This window comes from Oxyura jamaicensis, chromosome 2 (genome assembly GCF_011077185.1).
Source record: "Oxyura jamaicensis isolate SHBP4307 breed ruddy duck chromosome 2, BPBGC_Ojam_1.0, whole genome shotgun sequence".
NCBI lineage: Eukaryota > Metazoa > Chordata > Aves > Anseriformes > Anatidae > Oxyura > Oxyura jamaicensis.
This window is the reverse complement of record NC_048894.1, coordinates 1,059,503-1,080,522: the sequence shown is the minus strand read 5'-3', so window position 1 is coordinate 1,080,522 and position 21,020 is coordinate 1,059,503. Positions and strand designations below refer to the sequence as shown.

The window sequence follows — 21,020 nt, the reverse complement described above, 5'->3', positions numbered from 1 at the left end:
CGTGGCAAGCGCCCCGGTGCCAGCGCTACGGCCTGCAGCTCCCCCGCTCTCCTGCCAGAATAAATAAATATATACAGCACATAAATAAATAGGGCGGGAGCTGCTGGAGCCCGCAACAGGCAGGGCCAGCCCCGTGAGGCGGACGAGGGCCCTGCCTGCGCTCGGAGGCACGTGGGGCTCGCCCGCAGCCGCTCCTGGGCACCGTGTGGGGGTGGCCGTGGCAGGGGAGCGTGAGCAGGCTGGGCTGTGCTGCACGCGATGGCCTCCTCCTGCCCCGCTGTGCTCAGGGCTGGGAGCAGAGCTGGGACCTGTCCTGGACACGGCTTAACGCAGCCGGCAACGCGCGTAGGGGTGGACACAAACACCCAGGTCCTTGTCACGCTGCAGCACCCGCTGCCGTCATTCCGTGTCCCCCGACACCGCTCAGCTCCGGGGACCCACCCCAAGGGCACCGTGTCCCCACTTCCTGCTACAGCCCCGTGCCCAACAGCTCCTGTCCCAGGCAGGGAGCTGGAGCGGAGCCTCCGCACCAGCGCACACGGCCCAGGGCCACACACACGCCCCTGCCTCAGAGAGCACCCACGATGCAGGGAACACGGGGAGACAAAGCAGGGCTGCCTTCGACTACGGAAGGGGCCCGGGCGCCCAGCCCACCCGCCTCGCTGCCCCAGGCTCCAGCACCTGCCCCTCCTTCCTCCTCCTCAGTCCAATTTCTCCAGCACCGAGGGCACGTAGACCAGGCTGAGCTCGCTCCCGAAGTTGCAGACGATGGCGGCGTTCTCCAGCACCAGGATCTGCCGGGCGGGCTGCGACTCGTTGCTCTTCCCCAGGTAGACAGTCTGCAGCAGGTCACCGTAGCCAATGTCCCAGAAGGAGACGCAGCCCTGGCCGCCCGTCACCAGCAGGTTGTCGGAGATGACACCCAGGCTGGCGCCGCAGCCCATCTCCTGCGGGGAACAAGAGCACCATGAGCACGCCCGGCCAGCTCGCCATGCCCGAAGAGGCTCAGCCCCAGCCCCTCTGCTGGCCCTGCCCCTGCACACGGGTGAAAATGGGGCCGGAGCCTCACAGCCTCAGCAGTGAGGCCCTGCTTCGCCTTGGATCTGGTCTTCCCAGAGCTCTTGCACACCACACCTGAGCACCCTCGAGCTTTCCCCGCTACCCACCTGCTGGATGGAATAGAGCTTGATGCCCGAGCTCCGGTCCCAGATGCTGATCACGTCGTCCAAGCCGCTGCTGATGACGCAGGACGTGGTGCAGGTGAGCGAGGTGACGTCCCCTCGGTGGGCGTACATGTGGCTGACCTTGCTGCCGGTCAGCACGTCCCACAGGCAGATGGCACCATCCTGGCCTCCGCTCGCTAGCACCATCGTCTGCAAGGACAGAAGCAGGTCGGGCACCTCGCGGCAGAGCAGGCAGCCCTCCTCCCGGCCCCACCGCGCCTCGGACCCGGGAGGGCGCTGAACACGCAAGGCTGATCCCACGTGCAGGCGCTGCCAGCGCTCTGGGCACAGTCCTGGGCTGCCAGAGGAAAAGCGTGGGAGGAAAAGTGAACTGCTGGCTCAGCGTTTTCACCACTTCTGTACGTGCGTTAGAGCAGGATGCGCTGGAGGTAACACCCGTGCAAGAACCTACGATCCCCTGCCAGGAGAAGGCTGGGCCCCAGGAAGGCAGGCAGGCACAGGGTGCAGAATATTTCCTGCGCCAGTTTCAGCCTCATGCTCCTGGCTCTGCCTTCAGAGGCTCACAGGACTGGGGCATTCGTGCTGCAGCCAGGACAGGGACAAACTGTGTCCGGGGATTGCTGTGCTGGCCGCGAGCTGGGCAGGAGTGCGATGGGAGAGTGAAGCCCCAGCTTGCACAGCAGCTGGCGAGAGCACCCCTGCAGCAGCCAGCAAACCCTCTGCCCCCTCGGCTCTCCAAGCACGGACCAGAGGAGGGTCGCAGCCGGGTCCCTCTGGCTGAAATAAGTCATAAAAAAAATCTGTTCCTCCAGCGGGGCCTTACCTGGTCCATGTACACGGCTGTGATGGCTCCTGAGTGGCCCTGCAGCGTGAACAGACAGCACGAGTCTTCGAGCCGGAACACCTGCAGGGCAGAAGGGCAGATGTGAACGTCCCTCGCGCTCCCACTAAGGAAGCAGTGGATCTCAGGTCGCCCTCGTCACTGCCATCCCCCCTCAGGGCAGCTGGGCTCACTGGGTGCTGCTGCAGGGGATGAGGGCGATGCCTGTCAGGCACAGACTTCGCTATTTATCAAGTCGCTCAGCCCTCAGGCAGGAGCTCCTGCTCCGTTTAGGAAGCTGCCTTGTGCAGGGTTTGTCCTTACCCCACTGAGGAGGCAGGGCCGGGCAGCCAGGTACAGCTGGGAGCTGCAGGAGTGCGCTGGGCTGGACTCCAGCAACCATCCCCAGGCTCCCTGCAGGTGCCGGCTGTGCCCCCGCCACGTACAGCGGCTGCGGAAGCCTTACCCTCAGCGTGTGGTCCTGGCTGCCCGTGACCAGGCGTCCTGCTGCGGCCTTCAGCGCCGTGATGGGCTTCTGGTGGGCGCAGGACACGGTGTGGGTGAGCTGACACACGATGATGTCGCTGCTGCTGAACACCGGGGAGGACGGGATGCTGCTTCTGCTCGGGGCTCCTGCGGCAAAACGCAGAGCTGAGCGCTCAGGGCAGCAGGACGCGGCCCTGAGCGCCGAGGTCAGTGCCCAACATCACCCAGAGGCCAAATCAGGGATGCTTCGGTGCTGAACTCGGGGAGAACTTGAGCCTGGTCCTCCCAAGAGCTCCTGCACTGCTCAGCACCTGGCTGACGCCAGCAGCAGCTACGGCTGCTCAAGCAAAGCAGCACCTTTGAGCATCCTGGTCTGGTGGGAGGGGGCCCTGCCCACGGCAGGGGTTGGAACTGGGTGGGCTTTGGGGTCCTGCCAACCCAAACCTTGGATACAATGACAAAACGCAGCGAGCGTCTCAAGCAGAGCTCCCTGTTGGGAATCAGCCCCTACACCTTTGGCAAGACAGATCCCTGAAAATCTCAAATGAGATCAAACGAAGAACTCAAAGGAGCCCCAGCACTGCAAGCCAGTTGCCACCACGGGTATTTTAATTTGTGCGTGTCGCGGCCGTGCCGAAGCCCCCCACGACCTCCTGCCTGCACGGGGCGACGTGCTGTGCAAACAAAACCAGACCTTGCTGCATGAGTAAATAAGTGAGGGGTGGGAGAGGAACGAGGTGCAGGGAAGAGCTGACACCAGAGCGCCTGTCTCCCACCCTCCAGACTTAGGCACTGGAGAAATCCAGCGCTCCAAATGCTTTAGCTCCCAGATTATTCTTCACTTCTGCACAACGTCTGGTTTGGCCTCCTGCAACACAGGGATTTTCGGAGCGGAGCACGATTACAAAAGCTCAGGAAGATGCCTGCTTACCTCGGAACTGCAGGTGGTTCAAGGACGTGTGTGTTTCTAGAGAAAAGAAATCCAGCGAGCCATTCAGCCGGGCAGCAACAATCCTGGGGGAGAAATGCACACGTGAAGAGCGGCCCTCGCAGGGCGAGGAGCCCCAGGACCAAACTATGTTGCCCCCCCTGTGCGGAACCACTCCTGACTGCAAGGAAGGGGACTGGGACATTGCGTCGAGCCCAGGCCACAGAATAAAGCAGCAGATGTAAAAGCCTCCTGAATAACAGCAAACCGGTCTGAAGAGAAGCTGGTGAACCAAAGACTCTCACAATTATTCCGGATACTCGGCCACCAGAAAGACTGAGTACACACACGTGAGAAAAGGGGCTGCTGGAAGAGCCCCGGAGCATGGGGCCCGGGACGCCTCACCCCACCACGCAGTACCCGAGGAGGACGTGGGAAGGAAGCTTCCCCCCTTCCCCCACCTCCCAGCAGAGCCGCGGCAGCAGAGTGCCAGAGCTGGGAGCCCAGCTCACACCACGTTCTGCTCCCCGTGGGGATCGCCAAGCACCGACACAACTACCTGTTGTTCAGGAACACCAGCGCCGTGATGCCAGACTGCCCTTCCTCGTTGCTGCTGCGGAGGGTGCCCTCGATGGCGTCCCACACCTGCGAGGAGGAAGAGTTATGGCGGGAGCCCCAGCGGGACCCAGCGCCCCGAGGAGGCAGCGATGTGCACAGCGGCAAAACCGTGCTGCGCTGCACGCATCCCCTGGCCAAGCCGCCTTCATCCTGAAGGAAGAATTCTGATTTCACCTCCAAAACCCCAACTCAAATGGAACTATTTCTGAAAGTTCCTCACTGGAGGTAACGTTTCCAACCTTAGGAACCTCTGGGAACCTCCTCTGAAATGAAGTTTGTCAACGCTGAAGGACAAGAAACGAAGACGAGCAAAGCACTGAGCACAGAGAATGTCTTTCAAGTACTTTAGGAAAGCTGGTCTAGGTGGCAATAGGCACTGCACCACAATTCCTGTTCTAAAAGAGAACTAAGCCAAAGCACTGAGGTGCTCGGTGCAGAGGGGGAACGGGACCTGTCCTGAGCTGTGCCCCTGGCAGCAGCCCCGCAGGGCCACCGCACGCCCCCCGTGCCGGGCTGGCAGGGAGCCCTGCCCCTTACCTCCAGCTTCCCGTTACTGCGGCCGGCCACGATGAGGTTCCCCTGCAGGTCCAGGCTCCAGACAGAGCTCTCCAAGTCTCCTCCCCAGGAAGGAAGCGGCGACGACTTGTCAAAGCCCGTAAAAGACTCGTCCCCCAGGCTCCTCCTGCGGCTGCTGCAGCCTCCCTCCTCACCGCTGCCGCAGCCCATGGCCCGGGGGCTGCCGGTGCCGGCGCAGAACCCAGCCTGGCCGTGCGGGGCGGGCAGGCCGGCGAAGTTGATGCAGTTTGAGGTGCTGTGCTCTTCGTACACTTTGCCAACCAGGCTGCTGAAGTCGTAACCAGCCTCCTTCTGGCGACCGCCCACAGCCCGGAGCCGCGTCTCCGACTCGGGCACCTTCACCTGCTCGGAGAAGTTGGTGTCGATGAGGGACGTGAGGTCCGGCTGGTCACAGAAGAGGGGAGGCTGGGGCGGGCCGAGCATCCTCTTGAGCTGCTGGCTGTTCTCAAAGGAGTCGTCCAGACTGTTCTTGCCATCCGGGCTGTGATCCCAGCTTTCCTGGTAATCAAAAATGCCGCTGCTGTCCCTTCGCAACCTGAAAGACAGGAACAGGTCAGCGCTCCCCTCACTGCGTCAGAGGGCTTGGGATGGGCGCAAGGACGCCGAGGCAGTGAAGTGCTGGCACGCCACAAAGACAGCAAGAATTGCAGCGTGCACAAGCGTGGTGGCAGCGATTAAAACTGCCCCAAGGACTGTGGCTGCTGATTTCTTCCAGAAGGGGTTGCGCCGGCTGGCGAGCGACCGCACGGACCTCGTGAGCACGTACCTCGGTTTGGGAATCACGGTGAGGCAGTCTCCGGTCTGAGCATCCCACACACGGATCTGGCCCACCAGGCAGCAGCTGACGAGCAGCATCCCGTCGCTAGCCAGGCATTCGATGTCCTGGGAAGGAAGAAGGAGCACAGCTGAGCACCAGCAAGGCCCCTGGGCTCTCACAATCACCGCGTGCATGGCTGAGAAACGACAGAGATGATAAATTTCATGTCCCAGCTACACGGCTGGCTTAGCAACCTCTGGGTACTCTGAGAAAAAAAGACACGCTGCCTGAAGGCCCGGCTGTGCACTGGACTGCCACAAACACCCCAGACTCCGCCTGCCTTCCCCTTCCCTGACAAAGCACAGCCCAAAGAGGGAGGATCAGCTGGGGCTGTAGCCCCGGACGACCCAGTGGGAACACACACCGACAGGAGCTGCAGGGACACCCAAAACAAACGCTGCAGTCTGCCAAACTAAATGGCACTCGGCAGACAAAGGCTCCACGGGGACAGAGGTGCAGCTCACCTGGAAGACGCTGCGCAGTACATTTGTTCACCCCCCGTCTGACCGGGGGCTGAGCGCTTTATTTCATGTCACAATAGGGAGAAAAATCCTCCTGCCTCAAGAAAAACGAGCGAGCTGAGCCACAGCGCACTTCTGTGGACACCCAGGGATGTTTTTAGCGCTGGAAACAATATTTAACAGCCCAAACCTATCCCCTAGCTTTTGGGAAAGAAGAACAAAAGAGATTCGGGAGGCATTAAGCATCAGCAATGTGGAGCTACCCCAGCAAGGAAAGCTGGATCTGCCCAGCCAATAAAGTCAGCAGCTGGGTACACGGTGGAAGGAATAACTACTGCAAAAACCCCAGAGCAAGTTCCAGGAAGGAACGGGGAAGTCCTACGTGTTGCTTCACGCTACGAGACCCCACGATGTGCCCGTACAGCTTCGCCTCTGCTGTTACCCTCCAAGGCTGCGTTACACTCGGGCTACGTATCCAGCCTGTCCTTCGTGAGGGCCGTGAAGTAAAAGAAAGAACACAAAAGATGTGTGGCACGAGTCACCGAAGCTGCCCCTGCCCGACCTACCATCAGGTGGCCCCTGAGGACCAAGGGGACGATCTCGGTCTCGGGCGGGGAGTAACCGTAGTCATCGCAGGGCAGGTCGCCCCTCTTCCTCCTGCTGTGGGACAGCCCGTTCTGCCCGTAGTTCTTGGGGCAGAACACCTTGTAGAGGCAGAAGAGCAGGAGGACCAGGATGATGCCCGAGGCCAGACCCAGCGCAGCCACCCTGTGGGGACAGGGACACAAAGAGAACAAGGCGAGATCAAGATCCCGCCAGCAGTTCGCAGGCAGCGTTTGACACACTGCAAACACACGCCTCAGGTCCGAAGTTTTCAGCTGAGAAAAGCCTCCAAGAAGCTGTAACGATTTCTGGAATCACAGAATCACAGAATTTCTAGGTTGGAAGAGACCTCAAGATCATCAAGTCCAACCTCTGACCTAACACTAACAGTCCCCACTAAACCATATCCCTAAGCTCTACATCTAAAATATTAAAGGACTTTTTTTTTTTTACAGGAAAATGTTGTTTTTAATGAGATTTTCAGACTTTTCCATAAGAAGAACACGCAGTTAAGACAGAAAAACACTTGCATGGGAGATGTATCTAACACCCGGTGAAGCGTGGTTGGATCACGGCATTTATCCCCAAGGAGTTCCCGTTCCCTGCGGATCCGCCCCGTAACGTGCGGTGCTAGGAGTAACGGCGTGAACGTCACCGTTAAACCATCCACTTAAAATGCACCAAAGCTAAATCCCCAACATGCACGGCTCGCTGGGCAACGGTCGCTGCGTGACAGGCAGCACCTGCACGGGCATCATATTTCTGTGGTAACACTTTTTTTCCCCCCTTTTTCCCCGCAGGGAGAAGAGCCAAGGAGCAAGCTGCGCCCCCAGAGAGCTGGGGCATGGTCGGAAGGCTGCGTCAGGGCCTCTTACTTGTACAGGGTGACATCCCGGTGCCCCTGCAGCTTGGACGAGGCTTGGTCGGGCTGAGCTGCAGCACCCAGCTTGGCACTGCTCGAGGCTAGGAAAGGGTGGTAGCGGTTGGCCTCCTGGGGGTGCCGCACTTCTAAGGCCTCCTGTGGGTTCAGGTACAGCGTGACCGGGATGGCTGGAAGGATGCTGATGTACCTGAAGGGAGGGAGGTAAGGACAGCTTAGCAACACCAAGCACGGAAAGACAAAAACCCCAGAGTCAGCTCGACTCCTCAGCAGCAGCCAGGACAGGCTGCCAGCAGGGGAATGAGCTACGGATGAGATCAGATGGATCACGCTGATTGAAGTCCGGATAAAATGCTCTGGCCTGGTTTCCCGTACGCTGTAGGTCAGAAGACACCACCCAGAAGTTTGTTCAGCTCTCTGTTCCTCACATGCACCGTCCCCACCACTTAGAGCCAATCATACATGTCTGAGCCTGTCACCTCCAAAAAGTACAAGCTGGGATGAGGGTAACGGGCAGGGAATACACCCGAGGACACAAAAAAGAAATACAGCTCTCATTCTCTGACGAGGAGTCCAGCAGTTTGGTGCCTCTGCACCCCAGGAGAGCCTGCTTTAATGGGTTGCTCCTGAAGACCCTTTTGGAGTAAGGCACGTGGAACACAAGCTAGCTAACCCAGGAGGAGGAAGGGCAGAAAAAAGACAAGCAGTGGGAGTCAATTCCACGGGGAATTCAGAGAGCCAGCCCACTCACCTTTTGGCCAGGGTGATATTGTAATAGCTGAAGAGGGACGGCCAGTGCCTGAAGGAAAGCTTCCTCCAGATCTCTTCATCCTCCGCTCCCCAGGTAACCTCTGCCTCAGTCCCAAGCTCTGCCTGTCCGTTCCCTTTGCCCTCCGGTCCCTGGGCCCAACTGTGCTGGTTCGTCTCCAGCCTGCTCAGGGGATCCAACCCCGACTTCTGCTCCCGCTGCTGCGTCTGGTTCTCTGACAGCTGCATAGGGTCCGCCGGGAAGACCGAGAGATCGATCTTGGGGTCGCCGGCAGGTAGGACGCCTCCAGGAACAGGCATGGGAGGCAGACCCGCTTCACCCAAGGGGCTCTGTTCGGTGACCTGCGAGGTGAGGTAGGTGCGCAGACCGGCGGGGTCCGTGTAGACCAGGATTCCGATCCAGATCACCGTCCCGGCCTACGCGAGGAGACAAACCCACTTAGTGCTCGGCCTTCTGCTCGCTGCCCCCACCTCCTCGCCAGCAGCACCCCAGCGAGGGGAGCACCCTGCCCTCGGTTAGGGTCCTGCTCCAGGCAGACCCTTTACGGTGACAGGGAGAGGCTGCACGGCGTGCCCAAAAGCTGAGCACCCCTTTGTGAGCCCTCCGCCTCAGCCTGATGGTGGTGGCTGCACCACCATCCACGGGGGACAAGCAGGGGCAGGAGCTGGTGTCGCTGTTACCGTTACACCCGCAAAAGGGAACGAATTCGTCTTTCATGGAGAGAAATATCTCCGTGCCTTCGTTCCACATTGCCTGCAGGGACAAATATGACTTCTGCTTTGTAAATACCTTCTCTTTCCACTCGTACAGGCCTTGAAAATCTGCTTGTCCAGAGACATCTCAGAGCAAATAGCAGAAAATTGCCTACCACCTCCTAAACAGCAGGCAAACAGCAGAGCCCTGCAGCTAATGTATGCGGAGGGATGTTCTGAGGGAAGTACTTCTTGTATTATTTACCATGGGGGTGTGTAAGCCTCGCAGGGGAACAAGGATGTGTGAAAACGTCGAGCTTTTTTGACTTTTTTTTTTTTTCCCCTGGAAGCCTGTTGGGGTTGGGCCAGCAGGACCTGTGAGAGCAAACACCAGGCTGCCTACCATGATGAGCCTCTGGGCCAGCCGGGTCCTGGCGAAGAAGTAGATGACCCGCAGCCTCTTCGGCAGGCGCAGGTTCCTGAAGGACGAGGGCTGCAGGGTGATGGTGTGGGGGGTGGCGGGCCGCAGGGCTGGCTGCCGCTCGTAGCGCTGCGAGCGGCCGACGGCCTTGGCGGGGGGCAGGCAGGCTTCTGCCGGCAGCCGCTTGTTCAGGTCCGCAAGCTGCCGGGAGAGAAGCAGACGTCAGAGAATCAAAGATGAGGTTGGAGAGGACCTACAGGATCGTCTAGTCCTCCGTTATCTGCCCTCGCTCACCCTTTGGTGCACGTTAGGCTTCAGTTCCCACCTTCGCAGCTGAGCCACAAGCACCCAGCTTCCCTCTGGTGTCCCCTTTTGCATCCAACCGTGTTTGTGACCACGTCCCCTTCCAGCCCGTTTACCCACAACCTGCTTGTTTACGTGCCTGAGGGTGCCTTGTTCCCACAGAAGCCCCGTCCCCCATCCCTGCACGTGTGTACCCAAGCAAGTCCCGTCCCAGAACATTTTTACAGCTCACTCCTTTTTTTTTTTTTCAGAGGGTGAAACTCCCAGGGCGCGCTTCCCGCGCAGAGCAGGACGAGCCAAGGCGAGAGGCCGCGTCCCCAGCCCGGCCTTACCTCCATGCGGCGAATGTCGATGGAGAGCACGGTCGTGAAGAAGAACATCTGCAGGAAGAAGTCGGACACCAGGCCGACCACCGCGAAGAGGCAGAACTCCTGCAGGCAGCACACACACACACACACAAATTAGCTACGGCAGCTCAGGGACTGGAAAAGGGCAGCTCAGCACCCTCGTGCCCAGAGCATGGGCCTGAGTGTGTTTCACTAACTGCTCCTCTCATCGGGGCTCTGGAATAGCTGAAAGCTCGGTGTTAAAGCAGTCCGTGTGAGAGGTTTTAAATATAGGCAATATTTTATATATTGGCAACGTTCAGCCTGGAAGAAAGGCTCCGTACACCAAGCACACGAGAAGCAGCGCTGGTGAGATGGATCCGGAGCTCCCTGCCATGCTCCGCTTCCCCAGCAGGTGCCACTGCAGAAATAAAGATTCCAAGAGGAGCACAAGGAGTGAGCCCAGCACCAGGGACAGCCCTTGGAGGTACACATTGCTGCCAGGACCCGTCAGGGCCCAAAACAGACGTAGTAACACGGAAAGCTCGAGCAATCTGAAAGCAAGCACCAGCAGCAACCTCAGGCTAAAGGCAAGATCAAAGAGTCCAGCCCTCACCTGCAGAACAGACCTGGCAAATCCCCGCTGGAACCAGCTGGGGCGTTCATACATGCACCCACACCCACCTCAGGTGAAGGAGAGGGACCGTAAATATTCATTTTTGTCCCCCTCCTGCCCATGCCTACCCCAGCTTCTTGCTGTAAAACTGAGGCCAACGTAAGCAGTGAAATGAAAAGCCTGCCACGGCAGGAGAGGCTGTCCGAAACCTCGCAACAAACCTCGAAGCCTCCCCATCCTGCCCAAATTGTTCTGGAAACACAAGCAGTCAGCTGCCTGTTATCTGAAAATCAGCACGCTACGAAATGGGATAAGGCACTAGGTCAGCTGCCCGTCCTTCCCCAAACCCCCCGGCAAAACCAGCACAAGGCTCTGATTTTGGCTAAATCCCTTCCTCGGCGTTTGACGGGAGGTTCGGGGAGCAAACACAACATCCCGAAAGATTTTGGGGGATGAAAACACAGCACAGGTTCCTCCCTCAAGGAAAAAATGAGAGGGAAAGCAGCACCCAACTGGATTTCACCCAGACCTCAGCAAATAAAGCATCCCCAAACGGCAAGCTCTGCATACGGATATTAATTCTGTTAATACCTGCTCTTATCCACTTCAGATTAGAGCTATCTGGAACTGCTAGCCCTGGAAAACTGAAATCTTCTACTTGGGTTCCACACACCCTACAGAGAGACCCAAACCGATTTCAGTGACCGCCTCTCAGCGGGTGAGCTCCAGAACGAGGTGGTGGCCAGGAGATGGGGGATGCAGGACGGGCTCCCAGGACACGTCCCTGCAGCCTCCTGGGACCATAAGAGCAGGCAGAACGGGGGTGTCCACCCCCCTGCACTGAAAGGCAGCTGAACTCTATTTCAGAAGAAGGAGAACCTCAGAAAAAAGAGAATTCCCTTCTGCTGAATGGGCTGCACTGCTGTGGGGTGCCTGGGGAAGATGCCAGGACCTTACAGGCAGTGCCATCCTCCGGCAACGGAACGCCTCCCTCTGCTGCTGCTCCCCGCGCGGGCAGGACCCGGTGCCTCTGCTCCCTCTGACAGCCTGGAGCAAGGTCCCTGCGGATTTACGCAGCCTGTCCCTGTCTTCATGATGCCTCCGAGGCTGCAACAGGAGCACAGCGTTATCTGCGCAGCGCCCTTCGCCCCCAGGGACACGCAGATAAGGGGCACGCTCCCGGCTCCGGCAGACAGCACCCCCGGGAGATTCCTGCTCTGGAGAAAGGAAGCACCCAAGGAAGGATGGGACCACGCAGAGAGCAAAGAAGGGATGTCACCGCAAGGGTTACAACACCCAAAGGACGGATCATGCTGGTGTTTGACCTGAGCAACCTCTGCAGTCAGCTTCAAATGAAAAAAATTGGGCATGACACGTGGGGAATTCTACTCTCCTCTCTTGCTGTCCTTCTCTTGGCCACTGAGAGCCAGGCTCAGGGCCATGAAGTTCAGCCCGCAATGCTCCAGTTCAGCCTGAATGGTTCATCTTCTTAGATTAGGATTCACTTTAATCTGCAGTCTCTCTTCTGATGGTTCCCCAGTGTCAAAGCCAGGACACACACGGCCCACGTGTGGCCAGCGGTGGCCTTCAACCGCGCAGATGCTCCGGTGCTCCTGCCTTGCCGGCTGCAGCTGCTAAAATCTTTGCCAGAAATGTCCAGAGGTAACAGGCTGACTCCTCTCTCCCTGAGCTCTGGCTGCAGCCTTCCAGCAGTGGCGCTAAGGACTGGCCCAGGCACAAGCTCTGCCTGGCCCAGGGTCACAGCAGAGCGGATCCTGAGGCAACTCGGCAAGCACCGGCCTGCAAAGAGGCGACACCGTAAGTGGCAGCAAAGTGACACACCAAGGCAGGAGACCTTGACGCTATTGTCAGTGTTAGAGCACAGCCATTTGACCGGATCATTCTTTGAGGTTTCAGCCTGTTCACCCCCTGAACAGAGACGGCGGTGTCTGTGGCTATAATAACCCCAAAGGCCCTGGTGAGACAGCCCCAGACACACCATCCACCCTTCCCTCCGAGGAGGCATTCTGCACTAGCCATGTTTTTTCCCTCCGCTGCTGGAGGGGGTTAGCTAGCTCACAATTCCGTGGTAGGAAGCTCCCCTGCACGAACAGAAAGGAGCACGGCGGGACGGTCAGGGAGGAACCAGCCCTGCTCGGATCCTCGCGGGGCTGTCACAGCACGGGGACCAGCCCCATGGCCCCGGGGGTGACAGCCACCAGGACGAGTCAGTGAGAGGCCTCCAAATGACGGGGCAGACTGAGGGGGGGTCACTGCCCAGGGGCCTGGGACATTTCGGGATGCAGAAAAGAGCGTTTGGGATTGCATGAAACCAACCAGAGAAGCCAGAGTGGAAATCAAGGCACCTCTTCTACTGCTCAGCCACAGTAACGCCAGCTAAGCCACAGAAAACGAGGTTGGGTGTGTTAGTATCATTTGTGAGACCAAGAGACCAATAAATCATGGACAAGGCTCCTGATTCCAGTTACATCAACTGGCATCGAAAAACCACATTCCTCTTCCTCCACAGCCTGCTTTGCACACGCTCTTAGAGCACAACGCCATTACTCCAGACGCTTCTGCGACACTTTCCCGCAGGGACTGCGAGCAGCAAGGCTCCAGGATGATTTGCCGGATCTTCTCAGAGCTCCACGTGGCCCAGGTGGCAGCCCGCAGTCCCGATGTCCCCCCAGGACAAATCTATTTGCACGCAAGCAGCCGCCACAGGGAAATGTCAGCAGGTGCCTGGCACCGACTGAACCAAGCCAGTTAGCGGCTGCACCGCTGCCTGCTCTGTGCCAGCTCCCAGGAGACACGTTCCTGCCGCGGCACACGATTCCTCCCTTCTTCCCAAGAAGCCCCTGGGTGCTCTTAAACAGGAGGGCTGAGAGAGCAGAGCATTGCATACGGCGTTCTTGCAGTGACTACAAGGCTCTGTGCGCTCAAGCTGCCCGAGCACACTCACCTGGATGGCTGGGACGAGGGTGAAATACCCGATCAGGATGATCCCGAGCTCTGTGGCCATGTTCTTCATAATTGACCAGCTCTCGTTGCTCAGGCCTGGGGAGAAAACATGCAAAGACGGGTAAAAGGAGACTGGTCACTAGTGAACGGGCGTGAGCATAGCTGAAAGGATTCCTCCCTGGATTCCCCTTCTTTAAAGTTAGGCACCTATAGTCAACAGCCAAAAAAGGGCACTTTTAGGCTAAAATTCATCTGACCTGAAGGAGACTCAGCTCACAGCACTGCCTGGATCTGAGCAGCCTGAGGGTACTGAGCAGGACCACGCAGGGATTCAGAAGTGGAAGGAACCATTGAGTTTGTGAGTCCCGTTTTTGATCTAGGATACAAACCGCTCTTATTTTCAAACCTCAGTAGATTTTTCTGGGGATCACTCCAGAACCTCTCTTCCCTCATGTTTATAAACGCCTTTTAAGTTTGCAAACTACATTTACCCATGGTTTGAGCATACTCAAGTCCTCGTGCGGCTGCAGAGCATATCTGTAACGGGGAGGATAATTTTGTCACAGCCTCAGCAGGACTTCTTACGACCCGTGGACTGCGCTTACAATATTCATGACACGAGAGGACAAGGCACTCAGTATCCTTACCAAGAGACAGGGCTCTCTCTTACTAGCACCTTTTAAAACTTGTTTTGCCAATGCTTCCGTCAAGAGTCTTAAAAAGCAGTGCCCACGGTTAGAGGCTTATATTGGTCTTGGAAATCCCAGAAATAGTACAAAAGACTTGAAGAATACAATTGCCACTTCACATTCAGCACACGTGGTCCTTGGTTCCTCTACAGACCACAACTAAGATAATTCCCCATCTCCCCGCCTTGGGATCACCCCAATTTTTTCTCTCTCGGCACTTCCCCAGAGCAGGTGCGTACCTTGGGCAATGCGCAGCTTCACTTCCAGGTCGACGGGCGTAGAGACAACCGACTTGGTGAGGACCAGCACGTTCTCCAGGCCGATCACGACAACCAAGTAGGGAAATATCTCGCTGGGGGAAACAGAGGAGGAAATGAGAACGAGATCTTTGGTTAAAGAAAGTTAAGAGCAAACACTATCCACCGCTCTTAGGCAAACCCTTTCTTGTACGGTATTATTCTATGGTGAGGTAAGAGGTGTGCATTTCATCTGCTTTGGACAAATACACAGCACCGCGGGATTGTCTGAGAACAGCTGTTGCAGACCACCACTAAATTAGTCTTAATGCTTCCCAGATCAGGAATCATAAAATCATAGAGTATCCGAGTTGGAAGGGACCCACGAGGATCATCAGGTCCAACTCCTGCGGCCCCAGAGGACCGCCCCCAAGGACAGCACCCCTCAAAGAGCCTCTACAGCAAAGATTCTCTGCAAAGAGGTGGAAATCGAAAAGGTGGATTCGAGCACCACTGCGACAGACTCAGGAATAGCCAGCAGGAGGGCGGGGACCACGTCCCACCACCAGCAATGAAAATCTTGCTCAATCACAGCTTATTACATGAAAAAAACACTTTCAAAAACAAGCAAAGGAACAAAAAAACCCTCCCAGGTGAAGAGCACAGGCAGGGCCTGCTTCAGATTCCCAGTGGGTAAAAGCTTCGGCACCTTGCAGCTGCAGTGAACAGCCAGGTCTCAGGCACCGAAGGAGACACACGAAGGGGGTTCTCAGTCGAGAGGAAATCAAGCGATGTGCATGCAGCTCTGTTCACGACACAGACCACTACGCTACGTACACGTGCTTTGGAGGTGAACAAACTAAACCCTCCCAGGGATCATTTCTCCCCAAGACCGAAGAATACGCGCTGCAATGGATTTGTCCTTCAGAATGTATTCAAGCAGAAGAGAAAGACGACCCAAGGCCACCACTGTGACTTTATCCAACTCGCCTGCTCACTTTTTTCTCTCTTTTAACTACTTACAGCCCAGCTCGGTAGGAGAAGCTGATCCACACACAGGAGGAGGTAAATCTCTTATTTCCCTGCAGCTAAACTTAAGTAAAAATAGGGATGCGTCCTTTCGGGGGGTAATCAATTTGTGCTGTGCTGGTCTGTGCAGATCCGACGGGAGAACGTGTGCGCGAGCAGGTACACGCACCCCTTGGCAGATCACTAAGAGCCAAGACAGCTAAACAACAGGGTTTCAGGAGAACGCCTCCTGCTTTCTGCCAGTACCGCCACAACCCCCAGGGAGCACTTCCCACTGCTGCTTTGGATCGCCTGCAGCCATCTGACGTTGGCTTCAACAGAACTGGCACACGTGGAGCTGCCATCAGCCTGTACCTTCCAAGTCCAGCTGGGGAAAAATACCTGTCTGGAATCACGGCTAGCTCAACGATTTCGTTCCAGTTCCTTGAACAAATGGCAAGCTGAAACAGCAAGAGCTCCATTCAAAGCAAAATTAAAAACAAAGTGAAAAAAAATAAGCTCAGTCCTGCAGTTTGCGGTCTGCGAGAGCACGCTCCTGCAGAATCCTGTCCTTACACGGTCCGGCAAGGAGGGCTCGCTGTCCAGCACCGTTTGCAGACGAGCTGCAGGAAGCCTTCTCTCAGCTATTTGCTACTTAACCAGTTGCAGAAGATAATTAATTAGTAGTCACAGGTTATGAATTTAGATAGTCCTTGAAGATCGAGCAGGTTTCGTTTTGGAAGCAGTTTAAGAGCAACCTGACATTGGCTTTTCTTGAAGAGTGATATGAGCTCCTGCAGGGCAAACACGAGCAGTTGGCACCCTGCAAACTCCAAACCGAAGTTCGCTGCTCCCCACCCGGTGAGCCAAGTGCTGAGAAAGAGCTTGCAGTAGGAGGAGGGAGGAAGAGCATGGATGCCCCACCACATCCATCTTCTGAAACACGTACTCTTCTCACTTGGATGCCAGAAGGTGCTGCATCACAGCGAGATCCAGCAGCCATCACTCAACAGAAACACCACCGTTAACTCACGAAGAAAACAGATCTTCTCCAACTCCCTGACCCCATGCATGTATGAGACACGGGAGACTCGCAGGTTTATCCAAAGATCAACTTGGAAGATATCACTTGGAAGCTTTGTGGATTCATCACATCAGCCTCTCGTATCTAAAATGTAAATGTTCGCATCTGAGCTAGCCAGTTTAGGCCAAAAAATCATACGTAAAAAAATTCTACTCGACAAAGAGAAGTAGGTCGTCATTTACAACTGTGATTCCTCCAACCTAGCTGGGCTAGCAGCTCATGGTGGCTGTGCTCTGGCATCATCCAGAGGCTTTCGGAGTCCCCCAGCTCACTTGGACCCCACTTCAGGGAACCCTGGGCATTCTGCATAACCTCCTGTTCAGTCGCAAATCCTGGGCAGAGCACGTCACCAATTTCCTCTTGGTCTTCTGTTCTGTAAAATAAGACTAACGTCTACCTCACCTATGCTACCTGACCTTCGTTAACATTTGGAATAAGCTTTAAGACAAGGGAAAACTATCAAAGCAAGATAAAAGACGACTGATAATGATTAAGGTCTGGTTTTTAATATCATTTGGTTGTACTAAGCAGATACTGAGCAGATACTGAGCTCTAAGCACCAAGCTCTACTTTATTGCTTTACAAAAATCAGTGAGGGACAGAGGCTTATCGTAAATACGGGTACCACTAAAAACAAACACTCCCGTATCTAGAAGGCTCTGCTGTAAACAAAACAGATAAAAAAGGTTAAAATTCAGCTCAGAGTTTAACCAAACAAATCTGACTCTGCACCCTGAAGCCGGCCAACCCCTAGCACGCTACCATCGGGTCTAGGACATACCAAGAACACTCTGTGCCCACTCGGGAATCAGATAACAAGAGGGAAAGTGCTCTGGCAGACACTGGGGAATCAGGAAAAGGTCGGAGGATCCCTTGGGTACCCGCAGTCCCTACCCATTCTCTATCCAGCTTGCTCACATATTAATGCCACTTTTATCTCATCCAGATCTCCCTTGCTTTCAGCGTGATCCCACCTGTGACAACTGCTGAGACCTGAAGATTGTGAGCATTTAGGAAATGAAAAGGCAGGCCTCGGTCAAAGTGCCTCACTCTCCTTCAGTGTCTGAACGCTTCCAGCACTTAGGAGAGGAGCCAGATCGAGCCCTGAGGGATCCTTCCCTATCACTTGCATCAAAGTACAACCACCGTTACTAGCACGTGGCGTTTATCTAGAAGAGCAGGATCAACCTGCTAAAAAAACCAACTCAATGTCATCAGAAAACAAAAACCTCCGCGTCATCAGAACCTATCACCACAGAACCCAAGTGTCCTTCATCATTTATAAGGTATTGCGAGAATCGTTTCAGCCCCAACGGAAATCGTCCATGCAATCATTTTAAGGCGAAGAATTTTTGCAGGAAAACTACTTCAAGAACAAAGGCCTTGGTCATTGCACTGACTAAAACCAGACTGAGCCAAGACAGGATGCCCCCCCCTGCATCTGCATCCAAATACTGTTTTTACTTGCATTACAATTGTTAACTTCCAGTAGATCCTGTCTTGATCTGGTCTTGATCTATAATTAAGGCTCTTAGTTACCACAGAAGCCAAAATAGGAGCAAATAATTAAATAATTTTGTTTCTGAAGTCAATTATTCGCAGCTCTTCTAGGCTCCTCAGACCTAGAGGTCTGAGCTCCTGGTAAACTATCACCAGCACTGAGAAACCTCCCTCATGGTCAAAGTTGGAGTTGTTCTGGTGGTGTATGGCTGGAAGGAGGAGCTGGGAGGAAAAGTGATGGGTAAGTCCTTAATTACTTAGGAAAGGAATCAAAAAAATCAAGATTTCGAATTGAACTTTAATTAACGGTGTTTTCAACCTGACACAAACATGAGTGGTGGTCACATCAAAAGGCCAAACACCAATGCGTGCAGGAGCCCCCGCCAAAAGAAAAGCCGACAAATGTCAGAGATGGGTGCAGAGTTACCCAGCTGGCCTCCAGGCACAAACAGTGCAGCTCTGCCATTCTGAAAAATTCTTCTGAGCTCGCCCAAGACCAAGCAACGAGCGCTTCTGGATGCTAGGACAAGTCACTGCACGAGGAAGAGATGTGGGAGCCTGCTCAGCTGCCAGGAAATCGTATTTATATTTAAGACACTGTCCCAGTAATACCTTTTGCTTTAGGCTGAAAGAGCCAAATGCTAAGCAATAAGGCTTCTCCAGGAAGACTGGGACCCGGTCAAGTCTTTTTGCTGGACAGACAAAAACCACAAGGTCCTTCAGCTCCAGAAGTCTGTTTATAATTTCACACGTCACACATCACACTATCGTATAAGCTTATATGAAAAATACTAGATCTTAAAGGCTAAGTACTGAACATTTGTTTTCAAATGATTTCACCTCCGTCTGCCCTTATTTGGGAAGAGGTTTGGTGCTGGGAACATACCCTCCGTTAAGAGTAGGGGTCAAACCAAACAGCGTGCACAGCCCAACTGACATGAGCAGAGAGCTGAGCACCGTGACGACCGCTGCCAGCGCCAGGCCCCATTTGGATTTCACCATGTCAATCTTCCCTGAAAAACACAACGCAAAGTCTCTGTTATGAAGCGGAAGAGAATGACATATTAAGAAAAAGTCAGGAAGGGATCCTCATCCCAGCTTATTTCTGCAGGTACTTTTCTAACTGCAGCCCAGAAAGAATGATGGTCCAATGTCCGAAACGGAGATCCCACAGCCTACCAGTACCTAAGGGCTGTTACACGGATGGGACAGAGGACGTGGCTTGCAGCTTACCCTGGCTCCAGTACAGCACTGCAGGGGCATGAAGAAAGGAACTTAAATATGGCTGGTAAGGTTTAAAACCTCAGAACATGTATTTGATCTATCTGACCACAAATTGGTCTGTCCGCATTGGAAAAAGCATCACTACGACGGCATTGAAAGCTGTGTAAGACAGGGAACACCTCAGAAGATACCACAAGGAGTAGCTCCACTTTGGAACAAATCAGCAGAAATCCTGTCAACAAGACTACTCATTCTCTACCTGACAAAATTTCAACATCACCTTTGCTGCTGAAACAGGAGGAACTGCGGTGCTATGGATGGAACTCTCTTTCCCATCTGTAGCCCAGGAGAGGTTCCCCCCCACCCATCCCTCACAGAAGTACAGCTGCAGATATATACATGTAGGTGGATTATTAGCTTGCTCTCCTCCCTAGGCTCTCCAGCCCACAAACCTACGTGTGGAGAAGTAGATGTAGGCAAAGAGGATAATATAGGTGGTGACGAGGGGTATCAGCTCAGCGATGCCAATCTCCTCCTTGAAGTGGACGTGCACGATGTTCTCCTCTCGCAGTGTGCAGTTGGGGCTGGGATGCAGCAGCTTGAGGCGAGAACGGAGGCTGCTGAGGAACCTGATGTGAAAAGCAAGCAGGTCGTCACTCACACTGTGCCAAACAAGCAGCAAACAATTCCAAGGAGAAGCTCAACGAGGGCAGGGCACATCTGTGCTGTGGCTATCTCCCAGACCTTGATTTCTGTGAAGCTTCAAAAGGTGAAGACTCAGCAAAATTATTTAAAGCAAGGGCTCATCATCAACAAAATTTGGCCCTGGGGAAGAGAACATCCTTGTAGACTCAAACACCTCCTAAATTTTATGTAAGTGCTGCTCATGACAGGCCCTACAGGACAGTCCTTGAGGCTGAAGGGTTCGTGTACGGGCAGCAGCAGGGCAGGTTTCGACTCCTGTGCTGCCAATTTTGTCCTAGGCATTCCTCGGGGAAATCTGTGCAGCACTGAGCAGATCATTTAGTCCTCAGATCTGCTCAATCCAAGGCAGCTTTGCCAACACCGCCAGAGGGGCTTCACAGTTGGTACCAGTTGAATTACTGCTTTCTGGAAAGCAAAACACTCAAACTCTACGCACCGGGAACTGGGTCAAAACAGACCTACTGGGCCTTGGCTGCAACTGTTGACAGCTCGGTGTGCAGATGAAGCCATCATCAGAGGAACTCCCGCTGGCAGCTTTGGGTTTTATATTTACTATTTTTCATAAAGAAAGAAACAGCACTGATAGTGCTTTATTTCCCTAAAGCACAGCAAGTTTGCTCCCAAAAGCAGCACTCTGTTTTTCCATAGCACCTTCAGAGGATCCCAAAATACTCTGAAGTACAACAAAACGGAGATGAAACAAAAACATAGCAATAGTCAGAGTAAAGAGTGAACTTGACAAGGAAAGACTACGGGATCCCTAACGTAAAACTAGCACAGCTAAAGCTCCCTACCTGGAGTCGTAGCGCTGGAGGCCCAGTGTGACGGTATACGACACCACTCGCTTCCTGTTATACAGGCTCACCCCGCTGTATTTTCCCGGGAGTCCAAACAACAGATCTGCAAAACCACGGTATGAACAAAACATTACGGTAACAGAAAAAGAGACGAATAAGATTTGTTGTGAAGGATGTTGAGTAAGGACTACTGTTCTTAGGAAGCACCTTCTCAGTGCAATCAGTGAGTGTAACACCTGATGCAGGGAAATAAAGATGGAGCACCTCTTAGCGGAGCCCAGTGACAAGACAAGAGGCAACGGGAACAAATTAA

At 54.7% G+C, this 21,020-nt stretch overlaps 1 protein-coding gene across 1 annotated transcript in view; it reads right to left on the bottom strand.

The window, feature by feature from the left end:
* Positions 1-571: 571 nt before the first annotated feature.
* Positions 572-21,020, bottom strand: part of SCAP (SREBF chaperone) — a 36,081-nt gene continuing 15,632 nt past the window's right edge. The window contains exons 5-23 of the mRNA XM_035317558.1: positions 20,705-20,810; positions 19,662-19,834; positions 18,868-18,994; positions 14,393-14,505; positions 13,466-13,560; positions 9,891-9,989; positions 9,238-9,456; positions 8,125-8,558; positions 7,369-7,563; positions 6,457-6,658; positions 5,379-5,494; positions 4,574-5,147; positions 3,978-4,063; positions 3,422-3,504; positions 2,471-2,637; positions 2,008-2,088; positions 1,167-1,373; positions 668-947; positions 572-626 (exon numbers count right to left, since the gene is read on the bottom strand). Of these exons, the coding sequence (XP_035173449.1) occupies positions 702-947; positions 1,167-1,373; positions 2,008-2,088; positions 2,471-2,637; positions 3,422-3,504; positions 3,978-4,063; positions 4,574-5,147; positions 5,379-5,494; positions 6,457-6,658; positions 7,369-7,563; positions 8,125-8,558; positions 9,238-9,456; positions 9,891-9,989; positions 13,466-13,560; positions 14,393-14,505; positions 18,868-18,994; positions 19,662-19,834; positions 20,705-20,810 (3,323 nt within the window). The 3' untranslated portion in view covers positions 572-626; positions 668-701. The remainder of the gene's footprint in view (positions 627-667; positions 948-1,166; positions 1,374-2,007; positions 2,089-2,470; positions 2,638-3,421; positions 3,505-3,977; positions 4,064-4,573; positions 5,148-5,378; positions 5,495-6,456; positions 6,659-7,368; positions 7,564-8,124; positions 8,559-9,237; positions 9,457-9,890; positions 9,990-13,465; positions 13,561-14,392; positions 14,506-18,867; positions 18,995-19,661; positions 19,835-20,704; positions 20,811-21,020) is intronic.